General features: G+C 47.7%; 1 protein-coding gene across 3 annotated transcripts in view; it reads left to right on the plus strand.

Moving 5' to 3' along the window:
* Positions 1–22,955, plus strand: part of SPTBN2 (spectrin beta, non-erythrocytic 2) — a 1,293,574-nt gene that overhangs the window by 585,357 nt on the left and 685,262 nt on the right. For all 3 annotated transcript variants that reach the window (XM_069644771.1, XM_069644772.1, XM_069644773.1), the window contains 2 exons: positions 21,774–21,932; positions 22,544–22,846. In XM_069644771.1, the coding sequence (XP_069500872.1) occupies positions 21,774–21,932; positions 22,544–22,846 (462 nt within the window). The remainder of the gene's footprint in view (positions 1–21,773; positions 21,933–22,543; positions 22,847–22,955) is intronic.

A 22,955-nucleotide genomic window follows, 5' to 3' on the forward strand; every position in this document is an offset into this window, starting at 1 on the left:
AGTGTTTTCGACCGTTTTTTTTTTTGTTTTTTTTTGTTCCATCGTGCTTCTGTAGGTCGACTACCGGCAGCGGGGATCCGTTGTCGCTGAAGATCAACGTTCATTGCTGATCTTCTCTTCCAAGTTTCGAGAGGCCCAGGCTTAGGCCTACTTCCTGCCATCCACCATGTCAGAGGAGAAGAGGAGCCTTTTCAAGATAAGTGCAAAATGTGGGCTGAGAAATATGTATGCCGAAGATCGGCATCACTAATGTTTGTATTGCCTGCATCTGGACCACGATGAGAAAGGATGTGAGAATTTGCTGTGGATTTCGAAGAAGATAAAAAGCAGTTAGGTGGCTCAAGTTGGGGAAGGCCTTTGATGATGCTTACGGGCCCGGTCATGCCTCGTCAGGGACTGGCTGGTCCCATGAGTGAACTCCCTCAGAGAAGTGGTCGATGTCCTTTGTAGACAACCCCCCCCCCCCCCGGGTTCCAAAAGAAGGGCAAGTTCCATGCTATGGATCCCACGACTGCTGGAATGTAAGAAGATCCTAGCCAAGTTCAGTGTTTCCTCTGTCGTCTTGCTATGGACATAAATGGAAATGCTTTACAGTGTGGTGCAGGACTCGGAAGATAACGCTGTTGCTCCTTCCGTACCTGCTTTCCCCTGGCCAAGGCTAACCTGGCCCACGCCTATGTCAAGGTGCACTTGGCGGCCATTTCCCGTTACACCAGGACACCTGGTAAGCACTCTCTGTGGTTGCACAGGCTTGTCAAGAAGTTCCTAAAAGGCCCCTTCAGGTCTTTTCCATCTGGGAACGCTCCTGCCACAGCTTGGGAGCTCAACCTGGTATTGACGAAGCTCATGGGTTTGGGGGGGGGCCCCTCATTTGAACCAATGCTCCTGGCACCACAAAGTTTCTCTCGTGGAAGACTGCTTTCCACATGGCAATCACCTCAGCCAGACAGGTCGGGGAGATCCAAGTGCTCTCTTGCAAGCAGCCGTACTTGTCCTTCCACGCTACGAGGGTGGTTCTGCGGACCCACCCCACCTTTATGCTGAAGGTTCCTTCAGAATTCCACCTCAACAAGCCTTTGCTTCTACCAGTCTTCTTCCTGAATCCTTCCATGCTGGCGGAAATGACATTGCATTCGCTGGCCATTGCTCGTGCCTTGAAGTTTTACGTGGTATGTGCCAAGGACTTTCGGGAAGACTTCTCAACCTTTTTTGTGAATTGTGGACTTGTGAATCATGGGAAGGCCTGGTTGAAGGCTTCCATATCCATGTGGCTCTCTGGCTGCATCATGCAATATAATCGTCTTGCCAATAGACCTCTTCCAGGCCGGGCGAGAGCCCATTACACCAGAGCCATCGCAGCAACAACAGTGTTTATTTCTGATGTTCCCCTGCTCGACATCTGCAGGGCTGCTGCATGGCGGTCCACCCACACCTTTACAAGATTCTACTGCATCAACAGGGATTCCAGGGAGGCGTCCTGGGTCGGCCATGCGGTGCTGAGCAACCTGTTTGTCTGAGGTCTGTTCCAGGGATAAGTGTATTGCTTCTGTTGAGCCTTGCCACCTCCTGTGATTGTGTACATGTACTGCTATGTGATCTTATTCATGAACATTTGAATCCATGCTAGACCCCATGCTGGAGAAGGAACAGGCTACTTAACTGTAACAACTGTTCTCCAGCATGGGTTTGGCTTTGATTCACATGCAAACACTCCTGTCTTCCCCTCTGGGGCTCTTGCTTCATACTGCCACTTTACGTGCTATATCAAATCTGAAGATGGCCTCCAGGGGTGCATCTTAGGGAGAAGACTGCCATTGGATGGGGGCAGTATGATCCAAAGGACAGTGATTGGTTTAGGGGATAAATGCAGTTTTCAGGCTAAAGCAAAACTGCTTTCTTTTTTACTGAGTATTCCCAGCCAGACGACATGGAATATGAGCATGTGAATCCATGCTAGACCCATGCTGGAGAACAGTGGTTACAGTTAAGTAACTTGTTCCTTCCCAATACCTTTGTGATATAGGACGTATTGGAAATAGCGTTATAATTTGACATTGTGTCGGAGGTCAATCTGGATTTTCTTTTTCTTTCATAAAAGTGGGGTCACTGTTTACTAGTTAAGTCTTTTTGGAAAGCAAGCTGTACGTAACGAGACACCTTTTTATTGGTCTTCTTGGAATGTATATGATTCCGTTTTATACTTGTTTATCTGAAGCTGTTTGTATTTAATAGGGCTTATTTGAATCTGTCGTACTAATGTTGATGAAATTGTGCAAAGTTCACAAGATGAACTATATCACAAGAAATAAAAATAAAGGCCCATTGATAATCTCAAGTAAGGGACCTGAAATCAGTCGATGTAAGTAGATCATTTGTTTGAACAAGTATGATGGACAGGAATCACCAGGGGATCCTGAGCTTTTACTCTAGTACTTTGAAATTAACCCAAGCTAGATCCACAGGTTTGGACTGCCTTTAAAGTAGGGATAGAGACAAAATTCAAAGTTTTGCTTTCTGTGTCTGTGTAAAATGTGATGCCGGCAAGAAGCAACACTATTTGGTTTTCCGACGGAAATCTGAGTTCATTTAGATTTCTGAAGAATTGATTTCAGAAGAGGAGGTCATGATAGTTCTATTATTAAAATAACTTTTCTTTTCGTCTTGTTAGAAAATTATATTGGTCAATAGGCACAAGATCTTGCAGTGACAGTGCCAGGTCATACATTTTTTTCCATTTGCGTTCAGCCTTTTCCTCCAGATTTGTGGCTGCAACCATCTTTTTTTTTTTTTTAGTTTTTTTTGATGAACCATTTATTTTGTTTTCTTTTAGTTATTAGAATTTTGTATTGGAGGCATGAGCTAGCCAAGATTGGTACATTTCCATATTATGTAAGAAATCTAGTTTTAACCTAAAGACTTGGAGAAGCAACAATCAATTTGACAAAGCAGCATACCCTTGCCATATCCAATACATGACCTTGGATTACATTACTACAAAGCTGGTGTACTAAAATAAAAAAAAGCTCCACTCCAGGGAACACGTCAGACTAGGAACACACACACAGGAAGATGGTCAAAATCATCCAAAAAAATGAGAAATGCAAACTCGTGCAACACCGTCCTAAGAGCGATGCGATAACATCGCCACACCTTTTTAAAAAAGGAAAAGTATCCAGCAAGCATTAGTAGCAGCGCACAGATTCAACGCCCTGAGCCAACCCCACTTTGGCTCATTACCTCTCTAAACCAGTTGTATACAATTTTATTTTTTTATACTGGAACCCACAACCCCCACACCCGCTTGAGTAAAAATAGTTCCACTTCCCTGTCCTCACAAGCTACTGCTTATATTTTCTATTAAATTCTTCTATTTCATGTTATACACAGCCCCATAATCCCATTGAGGGCCCGGAGACTGCCCCTGGGTAGTAGCGGTGCGTGGTATTAATCAACATAACATTGTGAAGAGCCGGCTAGGGTGGGATGGTCCCGCCCGGACATCATTTGGAACCCCCTTTCCCCCCATGGGGGCAAGCTTCTCAGTGTGAAGGTCACTGCTTTAAACTGATCACTTAACCAGAATTTGCCAAATATGTTAAGGCGAGTAACCAGCTGGCCAGAATGCTGCTCCTAGACCCTGAGTGTACAGTTCAGGAATATGGTTCCACACCTAGGATGGAGGGGTCCCGGGATATTCCCTGATGCCCCAACGAGTAACCTGGCTGAGGACTTATAATAATACATTACATGGGTACACTGTGGGTACACTGAAAAGAGCAGTAGGGTGGGGAAAAGGTGCAGGGCAACAACCTACAATAACCAACACTAATGGCATTTGCACACAGTTTTATATATACTTTAGGAGAATTAAAATGCACGGTTACATGCAAGTCGCCTTTTAATACTGGAGTTTTACAGGTGGGGAGCTCTCTGTAGAAATCACTTTGAAAGTTCAAGGCTTCAGTCTCCAGTCCCTCAAGCGGGCATCATGGTGCGGTGCGGTCACGCCATTGAAGGCAAAGCGATGCCAAGCGAAGCCTGGCGAAGTGGGCATAAGCAAATGCTATTGACCAATTTTGAAGCAGCTGGCTGGTATGCACAAGGCTCACTCCACTAAAGGCAAGGTGGGGCAGTGCTCATAGGGGACGTGGCCCTGCCTGAGCTTCCACAGCCCTCAAATGGTGCTTCATGCATACAATTGAAATTCTCCAGCAATGGATCTTTCATGGATTCACATGCTTAGAATATTCCCCGTCGTCAGGTTGGGAGTCCTCGGTAATTTATATAGACATTTCCCATAGGAAAAAATGCAGACACTTTTGTGTCCTATCCACGTCGTTTTGGGCTGCGCACGCCAGCGCCACTAGGACGTAGGGGTATATATAGCTCCGCCCCCGCGGCTCCCTCAGATTTCAACCGTCTTCCAAAGTGGTGGGATTACCTCGCGTATCTACTATTTGGTTAGGCTGTTCTTCTGCGACTGTTTGTTCTTTTCAGGAGAGTGTCTGGAAAGGCGTTTTCGTCCATGTGCTACATGCGGCCTTAAGATGTACGAGGGGGATGGTCATATGGACTGCATTTACTGCCTTCATCCTCACCACACGGCGGACACTTGTGAAATCTGTCAGGGTTTCTCCCAGAAAACCCTCAAAGATCGGAAAAGACCCCTGGTCGATTGGCTCAACGACGGAGCGGGTGCGTACCCGGCATCGGAGGTGGGCTCCACGGCCTCAAAAAGTAAGTCGGAACCCCTGACGAAGAAGGCACGTGCTGCCGAGAAACGAACCTCGGAGTCGGCCGAAAGACGACCCTCGGAGAAACATTCGAAAGCCTCCTCATCTTCACACAAGGCTCTGTCTTCGGAGAGAAAAGAATTGTCTAAATCCTCCTCAGGAGACCGTCATAAGTCTACCTTGAGTCGAGAGGCCGCGGCCAGTAAGTCGGCCCCAAAAGCGGCGGTAACACATCAAGGCCCTGCGCCATTGGCTTCGTCGACGGCCCGCTCGTCGACGCCTGTGTCATTGGCGGCTCCTCCCGCATGTCAGACTGCGGCGGTAGGAAACATATCGTCGACGGTGGTCCCGTCGATGGGATGGCAGCCGGAGGTCTTCGATCCCGTCCCGCCGGAGGCCCTGCTTCAACCAAAGGCGGCTTTCTCCTTCTCGTCGGCCGACGAGGAACGCGACACGGTCGCGCGCCCAACCGATCTGGGTCTGCAACCGACCAGCGCAATGTCGCTCTTGGGTGTGGGTTCCATCCCTACTACCTCGTCACTACTGAACCCCCAGGCGGTTCTGTCCTTGGAGGTGCTAAATACGCTACAGAAACTGTTACAGCGTTTGGACACACAAATACCCCAGCCTGGGGTCTCGACATGGATACAGTCTACGCCATTCGTCGACGAGCCGGGCCCGGCTCCTCGCTCGGCGACCAGGATTACGGCTGCTTCCCATGCGCCGGAAGATTGTCCTACCCTGCAAGAAGAACAACTACAGGACTCTGACCATGAGGGATCAGGTTCAGACATCTCACTATCCCCCTCAAAGGACCCAACTTGGGACTCTGAAGCGGAGGTGGAAGCTCCGAGAAGTCCGGCACATCCATCGCCGCCTGACGACGTGGGTGCATTCCATGCCATGATGAGTAAGGCGTGTTCGGAGTTTGGCCTAGTTCCTGAAGAGGAGAAAAAGGATTGTTTTCTTTTTGATCATATGTGCAAGAGAAATCCATATTCGCCATCCCGATTCTGGATCATGTCTGGCAAGAGGGCCTGAAGACCATGCGGCACCCGTTCTCTGAACCGGCAGTGAAAGGTCGATTGGAGAAGAAGTTCAAGGCTCCAGAATCCACTCCCAAGTGCCTGACGTTTCAACCTTTGCCGGAGTCGGTGGTGGCGAGAAAGGCCAGGTCGCAACATAAATGCACGATCCCTCAGACAACGAGGCAAGGAGACGGGACGCTTTCGGCGAGAAGGTGCTGTCCGTCGGCGCGACTATGGTAAAAGCAGCCAACTCCTTGGCGATTATGTCTAGGTATGACAGGGAAATGTGGCACCGACTGGCTCCTATCTTGGAGCATTTGCCCGAGGAACATAGAAAGTCTGCAATATTGCTAGTGCGGGAAGGAGAGGAGGCCTCCAACCATGCTATAAATATTGCTGTCGACATAGCCGAATCCGGTTTTAAGCAAATCAATAATGGCTTAGTTCTACGTAGACAAGCCTGGCTCAAGTGCACTACGTTCAGACCAGAGGTGCAATATAAAGTCTTGGATATGCCGTGTGAAGGGGAACAACTGTTCGGTGAAAAAGTTGATGAAGCCTTGAAGGGCATGAAAGAGGATACTGACACGGCACGGTCACTCGGAGCCCTGCAGAGGGGTAGGAATTTTCGTTCCTTTCGTCCTTTCAGAGGGGCCTCTGGTAACTCCCGGTTTGGGTCATCTAGAGACCGAGGTTTCAGCAGACCCTCCTACTCGTCCCAAGGCTACAGGCGTGCGGCCCAATCCTCACGTAGAGGAAGAGATTACCAAACCTCCAGACGACGGAGTGCCTACCCTTCGTCGACGAAAGATAAACCAAGAACCAACAATGACATGCTTCAGGGCGTCCTGGGGAGTCGAGTGTCTCGTCACATCGACGAGTGGGAGCGCATAACAGACGGATGGGTTTTAGACACGATTCATCTGGGCCACTCTCTACAGTTCAAGGGCAAGCCACCACACATTCCACCGGTGTTCTCGGCCCACCCCCACCTTCAAGTACTACTACAGGAGGTGGCGCTTATGCTGCAGAAAGGGGCAATAGAACTGGTCCCGGTGGCAGAAAAAGGACAGGGAGTGTACTCCCGGTACTTTGTCGTCAAGAAACCAAATAGAAAATGGCGTCCCTTTCTGGATCTACGAGCGCTCAACAAACTGCTCAAGAATTTAAAATTCAAAATGCTGACGCTTCAGGAGGTGATCCGATCGATGCAACCCGGAGATTATTTGTCGTCACTAGACCTTCAGGACGCATACTTCCATATCCCGATGCGTCGACGGCACAAAAGATTTCTGCGGTTCGGCGTCGGACGAACCCACTATCAGTTCAAGGTCCTCCCGTTCGACCTAAAATCGTCCCCCAGGACGTTCACCAAATGTCTAGCTCCAATAGCAGCCTGGCTCAGAAAGGAAGGTCACCATGTGTACCCTTATTTAGACGATTAGCTAGTGAGGGGACTGTCTCCAGAAAAAGCACAAGAAAGCCTAGATGCCACCCTGGCCCTCCTGCAACGTTTGGGCTTTGCAGTGAACTTCGACAAGTCCTCGTTAAAGCCTTCAAGGACCTTGGTCTTTTTGGGAGCAGAGTTCCACACACAGTCGGGACTGGTGAAGCCATCCCTCGAAAGGATTCACAGACTGCAACAAAAGGCATCGGAATGGGAGATCAACACCAAATTGTCAGTATGAAGGTACATGTCCCTGCTGGGGACCATGTCATCCTGCATACCCCTGATAAACAACTGTCGCCTCTTCAAGAATTCTTGGCAGATCGATGGACACAGACTCGAGGACGCTGGTCGGACAAGTTGACCGTCAACGGCTAGCTCGTGCAGGCGCTTCAATGGTGGAGAATCTCCTTACACCTAACGAAGGGAATGCCCTTACTGGAGCCTGCGTTCCAGAAGACGGTGGTTACGGATGCTTCTCTAACTGGGTGGGGAGCTCATCTGGACTCCTTACAGGTTTAGGGTCGTTGGTCATCGGAAGAGTCCTCCCTTCACATCAACCTGCTAGAGTTGAGGGTGGTGCGTTGGGCCCTGAAGTCCTTTCTGCCACAGATAAAGGGCTCAGTGGTGAGAATAATGACAGACAACACGACAACCATGTTTTATCTACGGAAGCAGGGAGGAACCCGCTCCAGGAGCCTGTCGACGGAAGCCCAGGAGATCTGGCATTGGGCCCTACAACACAACATACATCTATTGGCGTTCCACTTACCAGGGGTAAAAAATGTGCAAGCAGACGCTCTCAGCAGAGAGATGAATTGTCTGCACGAATGGGAACTGAACGATCAGCAACTGCACCGGATCTTCGCGGAATGGGGTCATCTGGCCCTCAATCTCTTTGCGACAAGAGACAACAATAAATGCTCCCAGTACGCGAGCAGGTGGCCACAAGTTCCTGTATGCCTTCCTCTCATCCGTCGGACTCTGCAATGGATCCACAGATATCCTTGTCGGGTGATCCTGGTGGCCCCGTATTGGGCCAGACAAGTGTGGTTCTCCGATCTACTTCACCTCTCAGCGGCAGAACCAATGTGGTTCCAGAAGATCCCCAACCTTCTGTCTCAGGAGAAAGGGACCGTTTGGCATCACGATCCGGACAGCCTCAGTCTGACGGCCTGGCTCCTGATTTCACCGAGTTTGGCGCGTTAGCGATTCCAGCGGATTGCTGTCGTATTTTGCAAGCCGCAAGGGCACCTTCCACGAACGCTTCATACACATACAAATGGAAAAGGTTCTGCATATGGTGCTCAGTTCAACCAGGTCTGGTCCCGCGGGCGATCACACCGGAACAACTCCTACCATACTTGCTGCTCCTGGCAAATAACGGGTTATCTGTTTCATCCATAAAGGTGCATCTAGCTGCCATCTCGAGATTTACTCGGAAGAGAAATTCCACTCCACTGTTCAGTGACCGCCTAGTTAAACACTTCCTTAAAGGGTTGTTTAGAACCTTTCCTCCCAAGAAGAGGTTTCCTCCTATCTGGAGTCTGAACTTGGTCCTGGCAGCCCTGATGAAACCCCCCTTTGAACCAATGTCATCGACATCATTAAAATTCTTGTCTTGGGAATGGGCTTTCCTGATGTCCATTACTTCTGCTCGTCGCCTGTCGGAAATACAAGCTCTAGTGATCGACCCTCCGTATTTGAGGTTTTTCAGTAATAAAGTAGTGCTGGCCACTAACCCGCATTTCATACCTACAGTGCCTTCCGTGTTCCATAAACACGCTGCTATAGTGTTGCCTACATTCTTTCCAACACCGTCTTCAGTAGCAGAGAAAACTCTCCATACATTGGACGTGAAAAGAGCTTTGAAATTTTACCTCCATCGTACTCAAAGCTTCAGAGACACGAGACAACTCTTCGTAGCTTATGGCCCTGCGGCTAGGGGTAAAGCGATTTCAAAACAAGGACTATCCAGATGGGTGTCTTCGGCCATTTCTTATTGTCATTCCAAGGCCGGAAAGCCGCTAGAAAAGCGTCCACGAGATCTACATTGTCGTCGACGGCTTTGTGGTCCAGAATTCCACTGGGGGACATCTGGCAGGCAGCTTCCTGGTCGGTACCACACACGTTTACCCGGCATTACTGTCTCGCACAGCAACATGCTGAAGATACACAGATGGGGCGGGCAGTACTACGTCATCTGTTCCAATAAGGTAAGCCCCAATTGGGGTGCATCCTTCGGCAACTATGCTTTAAAGTATCGTGTCTTTTACAGTTAACATGCTATAATGTAATGTGTTGCCATAGTAAGTGAGCACCGTGCTTGTTGTGATGTTGGTTTGCATACACACCGCCAATGTTGGGGGATACTGCTATACAATCTATTCTAAGCATGTGAATCCATGAGATCCAATGCTGGAGAAGGGAATAGTTTCTTACCTGTAACTCCATTTCGAAGGGATTGTGTCCTCCGACGTATTCCTCATCTTAGATATCTCCTTCCAGCTCTGCTGGCCTTGGAAAAATTTTTCTCTAGAGGGCGCTGCGCGTCGACGTCCTCCGAGTCGATGTCCCTCGACAGCCGCCGTATCGACGTCGACGTCATCCTGCCTATAAAGGCCGCGCGCAGCGTCCGTTTCTCAGTTCCGTTTTTCCGCGCTTACTCAGTGACTCGGAATACCGTTGCTCAGTTCTTGTCAGATTAATCCTATTTACCTCGAGTTATTCGATCCGTACTCGATGGCTTCCTCGTCGGAACCGACAACTCCTCGATCCGGCTTCAAAAAATGCTGAGATTGTGGAAAAAAGATGTCACTGACTGACCCTCAGAGTTTGTCTGTGGTGTTTGGGAGCTGAACACCATTGTTCAGAGTGCGAGGACTATATGTCCATGACAGCTAAGGCCCTGAAGGAGCGTAGGGGGAAGCTGGAGAAAGGTAAGACTTTTAAAGCTTCTTCTTCGTCGACGAAGTCGAGACACTAGTCTCCTCGTCACCATTCGCGCTCCAGGTCTCGGAGTGGGTCCCATCACTCCTCGAGATCGAAGCACTCGAAGAGGAGACGTCGAAGATGCCCTTCTCCGTCTTCCTCTTCCTCTGTTTCGCCAAAAAGAATCCCTTGCCCCACCAAACATAGTTCCCGGGCTGAATGGGAGGAATTCCGCAAAAATATGATGAGCGTCTTCGAGAAAGCGGCCTCGACCCCCTCGAAGACTGTCGAGAGCGATGCTCTGGTCGAAAGACCCGAAGGTCAAAAACGCCGCGAGTCGCAGTACCCGGCGAAGGAAACTTCTCGAGCGCGTCTCGAAGCCTCGAGTAGGACTATGACCTCCAAACCTTCCTCGAAGGTTCCGTCGACGACGAGGGTTCCGTCGACGTCAATGTCTTCGACGCCGTTGTCGAAGGGACCTTCGACACAAGAGTCTGTCGACTCGATGCCAGCGTCAACACCGGTGTCGACGCCAAGAAACGTCACGGTTACGACAAACCCAGTGTCTATCCCCAGGTCCTCGACGTCGATGGCTTCGAGATCGTCGAGTAGAATCCCAATTCTGTCGAGGTCTTCGAGGCCTCTGCCTTTGTTTTCGACGCCACGCTCGAAGCCTTCGACGTCGGCGTCGACGACATCGACGTTTTCGAGGCCGATTATGACAAGTTCGGCACCCTCAGCCTTGGAAATGGGGTTTACACCCTTTATGAGTTGAGAACAATTGAGGACTATGTCCTCAATATTGGAAGAGGGTGAATTGTCTGAACAGGAAGACACATTTGAGCTGCAGGGACCTGTAACCCCAATTAGAGAGGAATTTTCCTCTGAAGAACGCAGGTTAAAGGATCTTCATGATTCCTTACATGAGGCAAGTGGGTTAGACACCTCCCCTGAGGTGGAGTTTGCTAGACCAGACCCGGGGGAACATGCTGAAACCCCTTATAGAGCCTTAATGGCCAGGATCAAAGAGTTTATGGGGTGGTCTGCACCTTCACAATCTTTCCAACAAGATGACCTCACGGATATTCTTGACAAAGGCCCACAGGAGGATCCTGTGGTGCCTTTTCATAAAGCTCTTCAGAGGAAGATCATGACAAACTGGGAAACCCCAGATGTCGTACCAGCAGTAAATAAAAAACTGTCTACAAAGTACAGGGTATCCTCTACAGACCCGGAGTTTTTGTCTAAACACCCATCCCCAGAAAGTCTGGTGGTACAGGCAGCATCCTCTACCGATGTCAAGACTGCTTATCCTACCGTCCCAGAACAGGGACGATAAAAAATATGACGCTATGGCAAAGAAAGTCTTTTCAGCATGTAGCATGGCGTTAAAATCTGTGAATGCTACTTGCACCCTTGCTAGGTTCAGCCATACACTTTGGGAGTGTGCTTCTACAGCGGCTGACTGCATCCCGGAGGGAGAAGAAAGGGATGCGTTCCTGAATATTATACAGGACGGTAAAGACGCTATGTGCGAATCCCTCCAGACGGGCATTGATTCGGCTGACAGTATCAGCAGAGCAATGACGGCAAGTACATCAACCAGGAGATTCGCTTGGTTGAGAAAGTCTGGTTTTGCCCCAGATGTGCAAGCCAGGCTCTTGAACATGCCATTCGATGGCTCTTCTTTGTTCGGGAAAAAGGCGGATGACAGTTTAGAGAAACTGCAAACTTCAAAAGCAGCAGCAAAATCCCTAGGAGCTGCAATCCGTCAGACTCCTTTTCGTCCCACAGGAACCTCTGCGAGGGGCAAGTCCGTTCGCTTCTACTCCGCATTCGGAAGAGGTAGAGGACGACCGGCTCAAAGGGGACAAAGAAGAACTACCCGAGGTGGACGGGGTAGATATTCAAAAGCCGCAGCAACAGCAGGTGCCTCTACCATCTGCATCAGCCGCCCCAAAACCACTCTGAGGACTTCCCTCACAGGACACCTGTAGGAGGCAGGTTGACTCAACATCTGGCGGTATGGCAGGCTATCACGTCAGATGCTTGGGCATTGGAAACAGTTGCCCAAGGTTACTGCCTGCCTTCCCTACGTATACCTCAGAGTCATCCACCAGGGATCACCTCTCAGAAAGCTCCAGATCCGCTCCTCTTGCAGGAAATTTTGGACCTGCTAGAGAAAGGTGCCATAGAACCGGTACCTGTAGTGGAGAGGAACAAGGGCTGGTACTCCCCTTACTTTCTCATTCCGAAGAAAGACGGAGGACTGAGACCCATCTTGGACTTGCGAGAATTGAACAAATTCCTCAGGAAAGACAAATTCAAGATGGTCACTGTTTCTCAGATCCTCCAGGCCCTTCAGTTCCAGGACTGGTTGGTATCTCTGGACCTTCAGGACGCTTATTTCCATGTGCCTATCCATCTCAAACACAGGAAATACCTGAGGTTCGCAATTGGCAACTCTCACTATCAATTTCGAATGCTGCCATTTGGGCTGACCTCCGCCCCGAGGGTCTTCACCAAGTTAATGTCGGTAGTGGCGGCAAGTCTAAGGAGGGAAGGGATTCAAGTCTACCCCTACCTGGACGATTGGTTGATCAGGGCTGTTTCTTCGGAACAAGCTCAGATCCAGCTAAATCATGTGTGCCACTTCCTTCACAGACTGGGCTTCTCCCTCAATTTAAAGAAGTCACAAATGATACCATCGCAGAGACTCCAGTTCATAGGAGCCATCCTGGACACTTCCCTGGGAAAAGCCTCACCACCAGAGGTGAGGGCTCAAGATATTCTACAGATGGTTACCAAGTTCCAACATGCCCAACGTCTCCCAGCCTTCGACTTTTTGAGGTTGCTAGGTCTCATGGCATCCTGCATTTTCCTAGTGCCAGAGGCTCGCCTGAGAATGAGATCCCTCCAGTGGGCACTGAGGACTCAGTGGTCACAATTCTCAGGGAGAATGACAGATCTTCTTCAGGTTCCCGACAGAGTAGCTCGAGACCTTCAGTGGTGGGCCTGTCAGGAGAACATTCTGAAAGGAGAACAGTTTTGGCAACCCTGGCCGGAGATAACCGTAGTCATGGATGCCTCACTCATGGGGTGGGGACCCACGCCAACGACTTGACCATCAGCGGTCGTTGGTCTCCATCGGAGTCCAGACTACATATCAACCTGTTAGTGCTGAGAGCCATCAGACTTGCGCTGAAGGCGTTCCTGCCAGCTGTACAAGGGAAGAACGTCCTGATAATGACGGACAACACGGTGGCCATGCATTACCTCAACAAAAGAGGAGGCGTAGGATCACTACCCCTGTGCAGAGAGGCGATGCAGCTCTGGTTTTGGGCAATCCAAGAAGGAATCTCTCTATCGGCAGTTCACCTAGCCGGAGAGAAGAACTTGACAGCGGACGCTCTGAGCAGGCAGAGAACAGTCTCCCACGAGTGGGAGCTAGCTCAGGAAGGCCTTCAAGAGATCTTTGCCCTTTGGGGAACCCCTCAGGTAGATCTGTTCGCCACCAGCCTAAACAGGAAATGCGACCTGTTCTGCTCAAGGGAATTTCCCCCAAGAGGAGCTCTGGGAGACGCGTTCATAGTGGACTGGGAGTTTCCGCTTCTGTACGCGTTCCCACCTGTCCCTGTCATTCCTCAAATGATCAGGAGGTTGAGAAGATTCCGGAGAACCATGATCCTAATTGCCCCGGATTGGGCCAGGAGAACGTGGTACCCGGACCTTCTAGACTTGTCCATCTGCCCTCCAATTCGACTTCCACTCAGAGAGAACCTACTCTCACAGAAGAGAGGTCAGGTTCTCCATCCAGACATCAAAACCCTCAACCTTCACGCTTGGCTTCTGAAAGGCTGAGGTACAAGGATTGGGACCTCCCTGATGATGATATGGAGGTGTTGCTTTCAGCAAGGAGGCCAGCAACAAAGTCTTTATACCGCTGCCGTTGGAACAGATTTTGCAGCTGGTGTAGAGAACAGAATATCGACCCTTTTTCATGTGGTACACCAATGGTTTTGTCTTTCCTACTATAATTGGCAAATTCAGGCCTTCAAGTTGGCACCATTAAGGGCTATCTCGCAGCGGTATCCATCTTTAAGCGCACTGCGGAAGAACCATCCTATTTCAAATTACCCTTGGCAATACAGTTTCTAAAGGGGTTAACCAATGTTTATCCCCCAAGACCATTCCAAGTTCCCCTATGGGATTTAAACTTAGTACTAACTTTCCTGATGGGCACACCTTTCGAACCACTCCATTCTTGTTTAAGATTCCTTACCCTTAAAACTGTTTTATTAATAGCACTTACATCTGCTAGAAGGGTGAGCGAATTACAAGGTCTTTCTTGTAAACCCCCCTCACACAATCTTTCACAAAGACAAAGTTGTCCTGCAAGTGAAGCCTAATTTCCTCCCAAAGGTGGTTTCTGAATTCCATATTACTCAGAAGATTACCCTACCATCTTTCTATCCTCCTCCTAACCCGGGGAAAGAGGAAGAGAGGTTACACAGGCTAGACCCTAGAAGGGCTTTAAGTTTTTACATCAGTAGACTAGCCAGGATAAGACAGGCAGACCAGCTGTTTGTAGGTTACGCAGGTCACAAGCTGGGGTTACCAATAACTAAGCAGACCATTTCCAGATGGATCATTCTAGCCATTCTGGAATGTTATAAACTGGCAGGGAAAGAGCCCCCTCAAAACCTTAGGGCTCATTCGATCAGAGGTATTGCAGCTTCATCGGCCCTCAAAAGAGGCGTGCCGGTTAAAGACATCTGTGCGGCCGCTACATGGTCGTCTGTTCATACCTTTACACGTTTTTACAATTTGGATTCCTCCTCCAGTCAAGAGACTAGGTTTGGAAGGGCTATACTGCATTCTATTCATCAATAGAAGACAGCGTGAAGTCAGTACTCCCTCCTCCAATAATAGAATACTGCTATGGGAGCCTATCTAAGATGAGGAATACGTCGGAGGACACAATCCCTTCGAAGAAGAAGTTACTTCTTACCTTGTAACGTTCTTTCGACGGGATGTTCCTCCGACGTATTCCTCATCGGCGCTCCCATCCATCCCCGCAGTTCTACTTCCCGTGTTGTTGCAGCTTACGCTCCTTCAGGGTGATTAGTCTAGTTCAGAAAGTATTATTGTGGGCTACAAAACGGAACTGAGCAACGGACGCTGCGCGCGGCCTTTATAGGCAGGATGACGTCGACGTCGATACGGCGGCTGTCGAGGGACATCGACTCGGAGGACGTCGACGCGCAGCGCCCTCTAGAGAAAAAAATTTCCGAGGCCAGCAGAGCTGGAAGGAGATATCTAAGATGAGGAATACGTCGGAGGAACATCCCGTCGAAAGAACGTTACAAGGTAAGAAGTAACTTGTTCTTCTCCAGCATTGGTATCTTTCATGGATTCACATGCGCCCGCCGGCCTCCCCTGAGCATGCAAACCAGAGATCCCCCCCCCTTACTACTTTGGGGGCTGAAATCTGAGGGAGCCGCGGGGGCGGAGCTACATATACCCTTACGTCCTAGTGGCGCCGGCGTGGCGGCCCAAAACGACGTGGATAGGACACAAGTGTCTGAATTTTTTCCTATGGAAAATGTCTATATAAATTACTGAGGATTCCCAGCCTGACGACGGGGAATATTCTAAGCATGTGAATCCATGAAAGATACCCATGCTGGAGAAATGGAGTTACAGGTAAGAAACTATTCCCCTCCATGAGACTCGCAGGTTGACAGAACCATCTCTTTTAAATGTCATTTCTTTCTAATCTGTGTACAGCATGTTAACTTGAAACGAGTTTATACTGCAAAAGTAAGCATTGCTTCATTTCTTTGGGACTTGGTGTTCATTTTTGACGCCAGTGTGACCTGTCCGGAGTTTTGAGTAGATTTCTCACCGAGATTAGACGCATCATCTGAAGTTGTCACCAGCTCGCCGGTTAGTGCAAGACTTTTCTCAATGTCACATGGTGGGTCTGAGTACAGCAACACTCGTGGCGATGAATGCAGCGATCTTTTACAGAATGCAGTGCTCTTAAACTGCCACTAGATGTCGAGGTTATTTTAGTTTGGTAATCTATAACTGACTTCTACCTTCAACAAGCATTGGCAATGCCAACAATGTGGGCTTTTGTATGGGGATGGAAAAGCACTCGCCAGACACTGCCTTAGTTCTATTAACTGGCTAACGGTGGTAGTAGGTGCACAATGGTGCGAATACATGGGCATCTAAATTGCCTGGCAAATGCCTAATACTTATACACAAGCCAAAACCGTTAACAGGACTTCAGTGAAGGATGAGCATAGTGCTTATAAATAGAGTGGCTGAAGCCATACTTAAGTCATTAACTCTGAGAAGACTGCTTTGAAAAAACATTGGCAGGTCCTTTGAGTGCAAAGTTTGATGGGAAGGCTTGAATAAAGCGAGTTCCCATGAGGTGTGTTGGGCAGGGAGGGGCAGGAACTGTTTGAGAATGGCCATAGGATTTAGCATGGCAATGGGCAGTCAATGGGCGCACAACTGACCAAACACCTACAAGCTTTGTGACCCTCCTCATATGCCTCTACTCCCTATCTCTACTATATTGCAATAGTTTTGGCTTCTAGTTGGCGATAATGCACCACCTAATAGTCCAAACTAAAAATGTAAGTGGTATTTCCAAACTAATTATGCCCGTGTTCACTGAACCACTATTCAATGTTGCCTGCCAGTAATTGGGCCCCCGAAGTGCAGTTGGGCCCTTGATCTTTGCTCACTGAACAATTCTGGCCTCGTAAGTAATGTCCCATCGGCAGTTACTGTGCAGTGATCACATCACGGTCAGGCATTTTTGCGCCAGAGAACATAACCCTGTCGACCAGATATGGGACCGCTAACGTTGCCACATAAGCATGAAACACGGCAACCTCGACTGTTCTCATTTGTGGTCTAAATAAACACACAAGTTAAAACGCTTGCTTAGAATTGCTACTTTTAAATTTGTTGTGGAGTTGTGTAATGTGCTAGCTCACCGAGGCATCAAAGAATCTGGGAGAAACATTGCAAGCCAGTAGGTAAAATACAGAGGTGAGATGTGTATGTACGAGGATGAGACTGCATGGGACGGGGTTACATGCCCAAGTAGTCTTATTAGTTAAAATGATATCAGAATCTGACATGACAGATGGATGGCCATTTCTAGCTGCAGACAAACCGGGCAAGGGTCTGGCGCACCCGTGTTTGCAAGCGGCATAGCAGGGACAGCCTGTTAAATCTTCTACATGGGAGAGCAGGGAACCTTTGCATTTTACCATTCACACAGGGAGCAGCACCATACCCCATGATGCAGGTAATGGCTTAATACTCGGCAAACATTTTTTTAAAAGTAGGTTCTCACCTCCCAAATTAGCATCCTTTTGTGAAACTAAACATCCTTAAACTGCCCACACCCGTAGACAATTTGATAATTGCTGCATAGCACTGGTATGCTAGAATAGAGGGTCGTGGAATTATGGTGGCCGTTATGGGTTTTGAATTTTGCTGACTTCATTAGATAGGCCCGAAACTGCAGGAGTCCGAGGTTGTGGAGGTAGGAGTGGAAGACTGAAATAAACAGTCATGGGTAGGCTGATGAAGAGAGGAATTGGCATTCATGTATGGTCTTGTGGCAGGTGACTAGGCTCATTTTCTTGTTGGGTGTTTTACGGCACTCAAATGAGTGACTGTCTGCCATCTGAAGACCACCGGGGTTTATTTTGAAAATCATTGTTTTCTGGTATGTTAATACAGTGGAAACAAAGACCACAACTCCAAGAATGCATTTATCAGCTACCCGAAATCCCAGAATGCATTGATCAATTACGTGAAAGCCCAGGACCGGAGAACACGTGTTCAGGCAACTTGAGTCTCTGTGCCAAACTATGCTGTTTACTGGGTAGCAAAAAAAAGCTTCAATAATTGGGGGAAACCCAATGTTACTCATGCTTGTTGCTGTGCTTGGAGTTTTAGAAAATGGGGGCATGAGTTGGAACAATTGAAAGCTGAGGGGCATGGCTCTTAAGGGGATGACTTCCTTTATTTTGTAGAGAAGGAGCCAAGTACCCCCACTCAAAGCTCTGCACCCATGCTGCCTCTTTGTTGGGAGCCAAAGTGTGAGACACGTGCAGTGCCAGTGAAAATACCTATACTGCAAAGAATCATGGAAGTAAGGTACCCATTGAGGAAACCATATATGCACTCACGACAATATGATGGCCATTTGAATGAAATCCCAGAGGAAGTGTGAAAATGAGCAAGAGAGAAGACTGGTGACATCCAAAGAAGAGCTGACACATCTAGAAAAGAGGCTAAAGAATGTAAATATTCTAGAGGATCCAAAGAGGAGGTGTTATGAGCAGCATTCCAGGCTCAAGATGAAGATGCTCATGCTACAGAAACTGAAGAAAATGCAAAATCACTTTACAACTGTACAGACGCAGTAACGCAAGCAGACAAGGTATTCTTAAGGCTGGGTATGTAGTGAATAGATTGCGGCGATGCACCAATGTATATGCATAGGAATGTATGGAATATGGATGTTCCACAAAGCACTTTAGCAGAGTCTGGACCCCGTGAACAGAAGGGCTTTTTCAGTGTGGCGCAGTTGGAAAACAATTAAATGGCAGAAGTGAATTCAAGAAAGGCTTGGCTGGCCCAGAACCAAGAAGTCAAGACCACCGTGAGCCTGGGTGTTCATGCAGTAGCTACAAAATGTGTGAAAAGAACAAACTCCTTCCTGAGGTGAAGTGCAAGGACATTGAAGACGTCAGAGATTCATCATTTAATAGTATTTAATACCGCAAAAAGCTGTGAAACATGGTCTCCAGTCACATGGTCGGATATAAGTAGATACTGAATTGAGCTACATCAAAACCAAGAGACAAAGTATAGCTATACTCCCTTCTATTCTCAGACACAGAGCATTTACAAGGCCAATGTTCAAAGGCTAATTGACTGGCAGACGGCAAGAGTGATGATGGATGACAGGCTAATTGGCTGGTAAGCTATGGTCATGACCAGCCCACCAGCACCTGGGTGCCAGCTTGTGTGCTGCTAGCGCGTGTGGAATATTACAGAGGGGTACCAATTATGGAGGGCCACTTAATAGAGAGCCCTATAGTTTGTATAACCAATAGGACGGTGGTGTATTTGATGCGGTTCATAGTGACTTGCACTAGGGGATGGCTTAGTTGCCCGCCTGATGTTAGAGACCAATCACTTCCCTGACAAGTATGGCTCGTATACCTAGATGTTCCCTCTAAGCCTATCACTTTCCCAAGTAGGTTTTTGTAGTTTGCCACGTAGAATGATGTCCAAGATGAGTGTTTACTATATAAGCTGTATTTTTTATGAAACTTGCTGAGTGAGATTGAGCGTGTGTTCGTTGATGTACGTTATACTGCGTTTTAGATCATTGCAAATAACACTTACTTTGCCAACTTCTTGAGTCCGTCTGATTATTTATGTTTGAGTATATTCTGCATCCCCATCTATCGCAAAGTATTGCTACCTTGTCTTAAAGGCCCTTGTGTTGGGTACACAGGTTCAATTTGGTTTAGTATATGTCCAGGAGAGAGGTGTGTGCGTGTTTACAATGGGGGAAAAAAAAGTATATTTAAAGGGAGAAAACGAGCATTAACAAAACCAACCGTTTTGACTTGTATGGTAAAAATGTTTTCTTTGTTGCTAATGTAGGTATCGAGATCACGTGCCCATGTAGCTATACAATTTGCCTGCTGTTAAAATCGCATTTGCAAGTTAATATCATTTGATAGGTTTTGCCAAGTTATGTTAACATACAACCTATTACAAGTATTGTAATCCTACAGTTGGGTACTTTCATCATTCCAGGTCCTTCTATAAATTGCTGGTTTTTGCCACTAGACAACCACAACTAGCACTATTTAGGTATTTAATATGTTCGCCAGATACTAGCATTATACAATAATAATTTGGTATTTATTGAGCTTCCTGTAGATTGTGCGCTTCTAAAATCTGTAATCTGTGTTATTACTCCATTCATCGCCCTCAGAATGACGAAAGGCCTAGTTGGCGCACGCAGTGTTCAATCCTGTCGCATGGCATTTCCCTTTTCCCAAAACAAGCATTTTGCACACGAGCCATCATCCATCCAGCCTGCAACTATTTGCCAGAATTTAATATAATATGCCCAAGTACTTGCACAGTTACACAGCTATTGCACGTCTAAGTGTTCACGCCATTTTCTAAACATTGGCATCCTATACGGAGGTACTCTCTCCACATTACAGGTTTTCCCGTTAAATGCTCATGCATGCACACTGTTTAGCAGGTTTTCTTCTAATTTGTCTAGGTACTCTGATCAAATGGCAACATCGCTGCTTCATCTCCTAGCCTACCTACTTCTGTGGTCCTCTACTTTAGTGTTTTGATGTACCTTCAAGGCACTCTTAGTAACCTAACCTTATTAATAAAGCTGGAAACTGTCTCCTTTTTCACCACCGTCTAAGTTTCTATTCATTTCATATCATAGTTCCGGCCTCTGAGCGCTGTGCTCACCAACTAAAGAGCTATTGGCTCTTGCAACACTTTCAATTGAGTGAAATTGTTGGAAGAAATAGATTACGCTGCATCAAAAAACATCCAGGAGAGTGTCCTTCATTTTAACATTGAAGATTTACATGGGATAATTAAAATGGGGTATAGTGAAAAGCTCGAATACAAAACGATCAAATGCAATAGTTTCGAATCAAAAGGATCGAAGAAAAACAAATTAGAAGGGTAGGTTATTCTTTTTTTTGGGGGGGGGGTCACCCCCAAAACGCCCGTTTTTTGGGGAAAACGAATATTTTTTCCTGTACAAAGGCAAAGATTTTTTATTTTTTTTAAAGGCATTCAAATTTTTTTTCTCGGTCCTTTTGATTCCAAACTATTGCAGTTCGAAACAATGTATTCGACCCTTTGACTGGACACCTTAAAATGTATAAGCCAATAAAACATTATATAAATTGCAATGACTTAATGATTTGAGAGCAGGATAGCAGTGCAGGATTGCTGTAGAGTAGCAACGTGGGGGTAGGGACATCTCATGGTGTGGGTGATGCTTTTGCCAAGGCACCACGAGTTAGAGACCTAGTGCCTTCTGGCTATTCATATTGCAGCAGACAGAGTAGCTTTAATGCTTGCCAAAGCAGAGACGGAGACTCCATCCTAACCAAGACCTGTTTTCCTGGGGACTCTTTGCAGCCCTTGTCATTCTAGATGGTGGTTTTGAGGGGAAGGCTCTATTGGGTTTCTTGTGAAGGTGTGGCAAAAAAGGCAAAGTACGATATGACTATCACAAAAAGGACTTCAACTCCTTTCCCAAGCTTGCTCTGGATAAGCTATGCCGGAGCTCGGTTATCATTGCTAATCCAGATGACTCTTCAGAAATAGTGCTGAGGCCGTGAATGGGCTGTGTCAGAAGGTACAAAAGCAGTGACGCAAAGTAAAGTGACTGTGTCATTGTTCTATAAATCGCCTCAAGGGATTCTCCTGCTATGTTATTGGGTGCAACTTGGACTATGCTTAGGCTACTTTCTGGCAATAACGTTGTTGTAAATGGTGTGCTCTGTGCCCTTTTTGCAGGCTTGGGAAAGACTGGAGAAGGCGGAGCACGAGCGAGAACTGGCACTGCGCAATGAGCTGATTCGTCAGGAGAAACTGGAGCAGCTGGCAGCAAGGTTTGACAGGAAGGCAGCAATGAGGGAAACCTGGCTTAGTGAGAATCAACGGCTTGTTTCTCAGGTAAGGCCAAGCATATGATGCCTGTTAGTTTACAAACTAGCTCTCGGTCAGTCCTGTGAGCTAGAGCAAGTTTCCTAATATAACCAATGAGTAAACGCTGAGTTCCACCAGAGATATGTACTACTTTGTGTGTCACTGCTCCTCTTGTCTCGGGCAAGGTATGTTCCGCTTCCTGATTCTAGCTGGTGAATAATCACCTCCCTGTTTCTTGGTGAGCGAGATCATTGTCCCAGTATCTGTGGCAAGCAATATCCTGCTCACTGCATCTCTGGCCTTCGATAGCCCCTTGCGCATCTCTGGTAATTGTCCTTTTTCATGTATCTTAAGTGAATGATGTCCTGCTCAATGTGTCTGAGATGAATTGTATCCTACGTCCTTCCTCTTGTGTCCCAGATACGTTTTTGAGTAAATAAATCGGAGTGAGATTGGCTAGTTGAAGGCTGAAGCACCACTCTTCTCTCACATATATGGCCCCATCCTACCTGCCTCGTTGCATTTCTAATTTAGGGGCCACTAGCAGTTGGTATGTCTGGTGTATTAACCCCAAGTATCAAATGTCCAGGTGTCCGTGTAACCTTGAGTGTGAATTGAGCATGACTTGTTCTCTTTAGGATAACTTTGGCCTGGACCTTCCTGCAGTGGAAGCTGCTGTTCGTAAGCATGAGGCGATAGAGACCGACATAATCGCCTACAGTGAACGAGTGCAGGCAGTCCATGCTGTGGCGGCAGAGCTTGAAGCAGAACGCTACCACGACAACAAGCGTATCTTAGCCAGGAAGAACAATGTCACACGCCTCTGGGACTACCTGCGGGAACTGGTGGCAGCACGACGCGAGCGGCTTAACATGAACCTGGACCTTCAAAAGATGTTCCAGGATCTCATGTACCTCATGGACTGGATGGAGGATATGAAGGTGCGCAAAGGGTTGTAACTGTTCCTTTTCAAGCATAACAAGGTGCAGAGTTTGTTGTCCCTACCAGTAGCAAACAGTAAAATAGTCTTTTTTAGCAAGGTGTGCTTTT

The sequence above is a fragment of the Ambystoma mexicanum genome, chromosome 2p (genome assembly GCF_040938575.1).
Source record: "Ambystoma mexicanum isolate Mex_15411 chromosome 2p, UKY_AmexF1_1, whole genome shotgun sequence".
Taxonomy (NCBI): Eukaryota; Metazoa; Chordata; class Amphibia; order Caudata; family Ambystomatidae; genus Ambystoma; species Ambystoma mexicanum.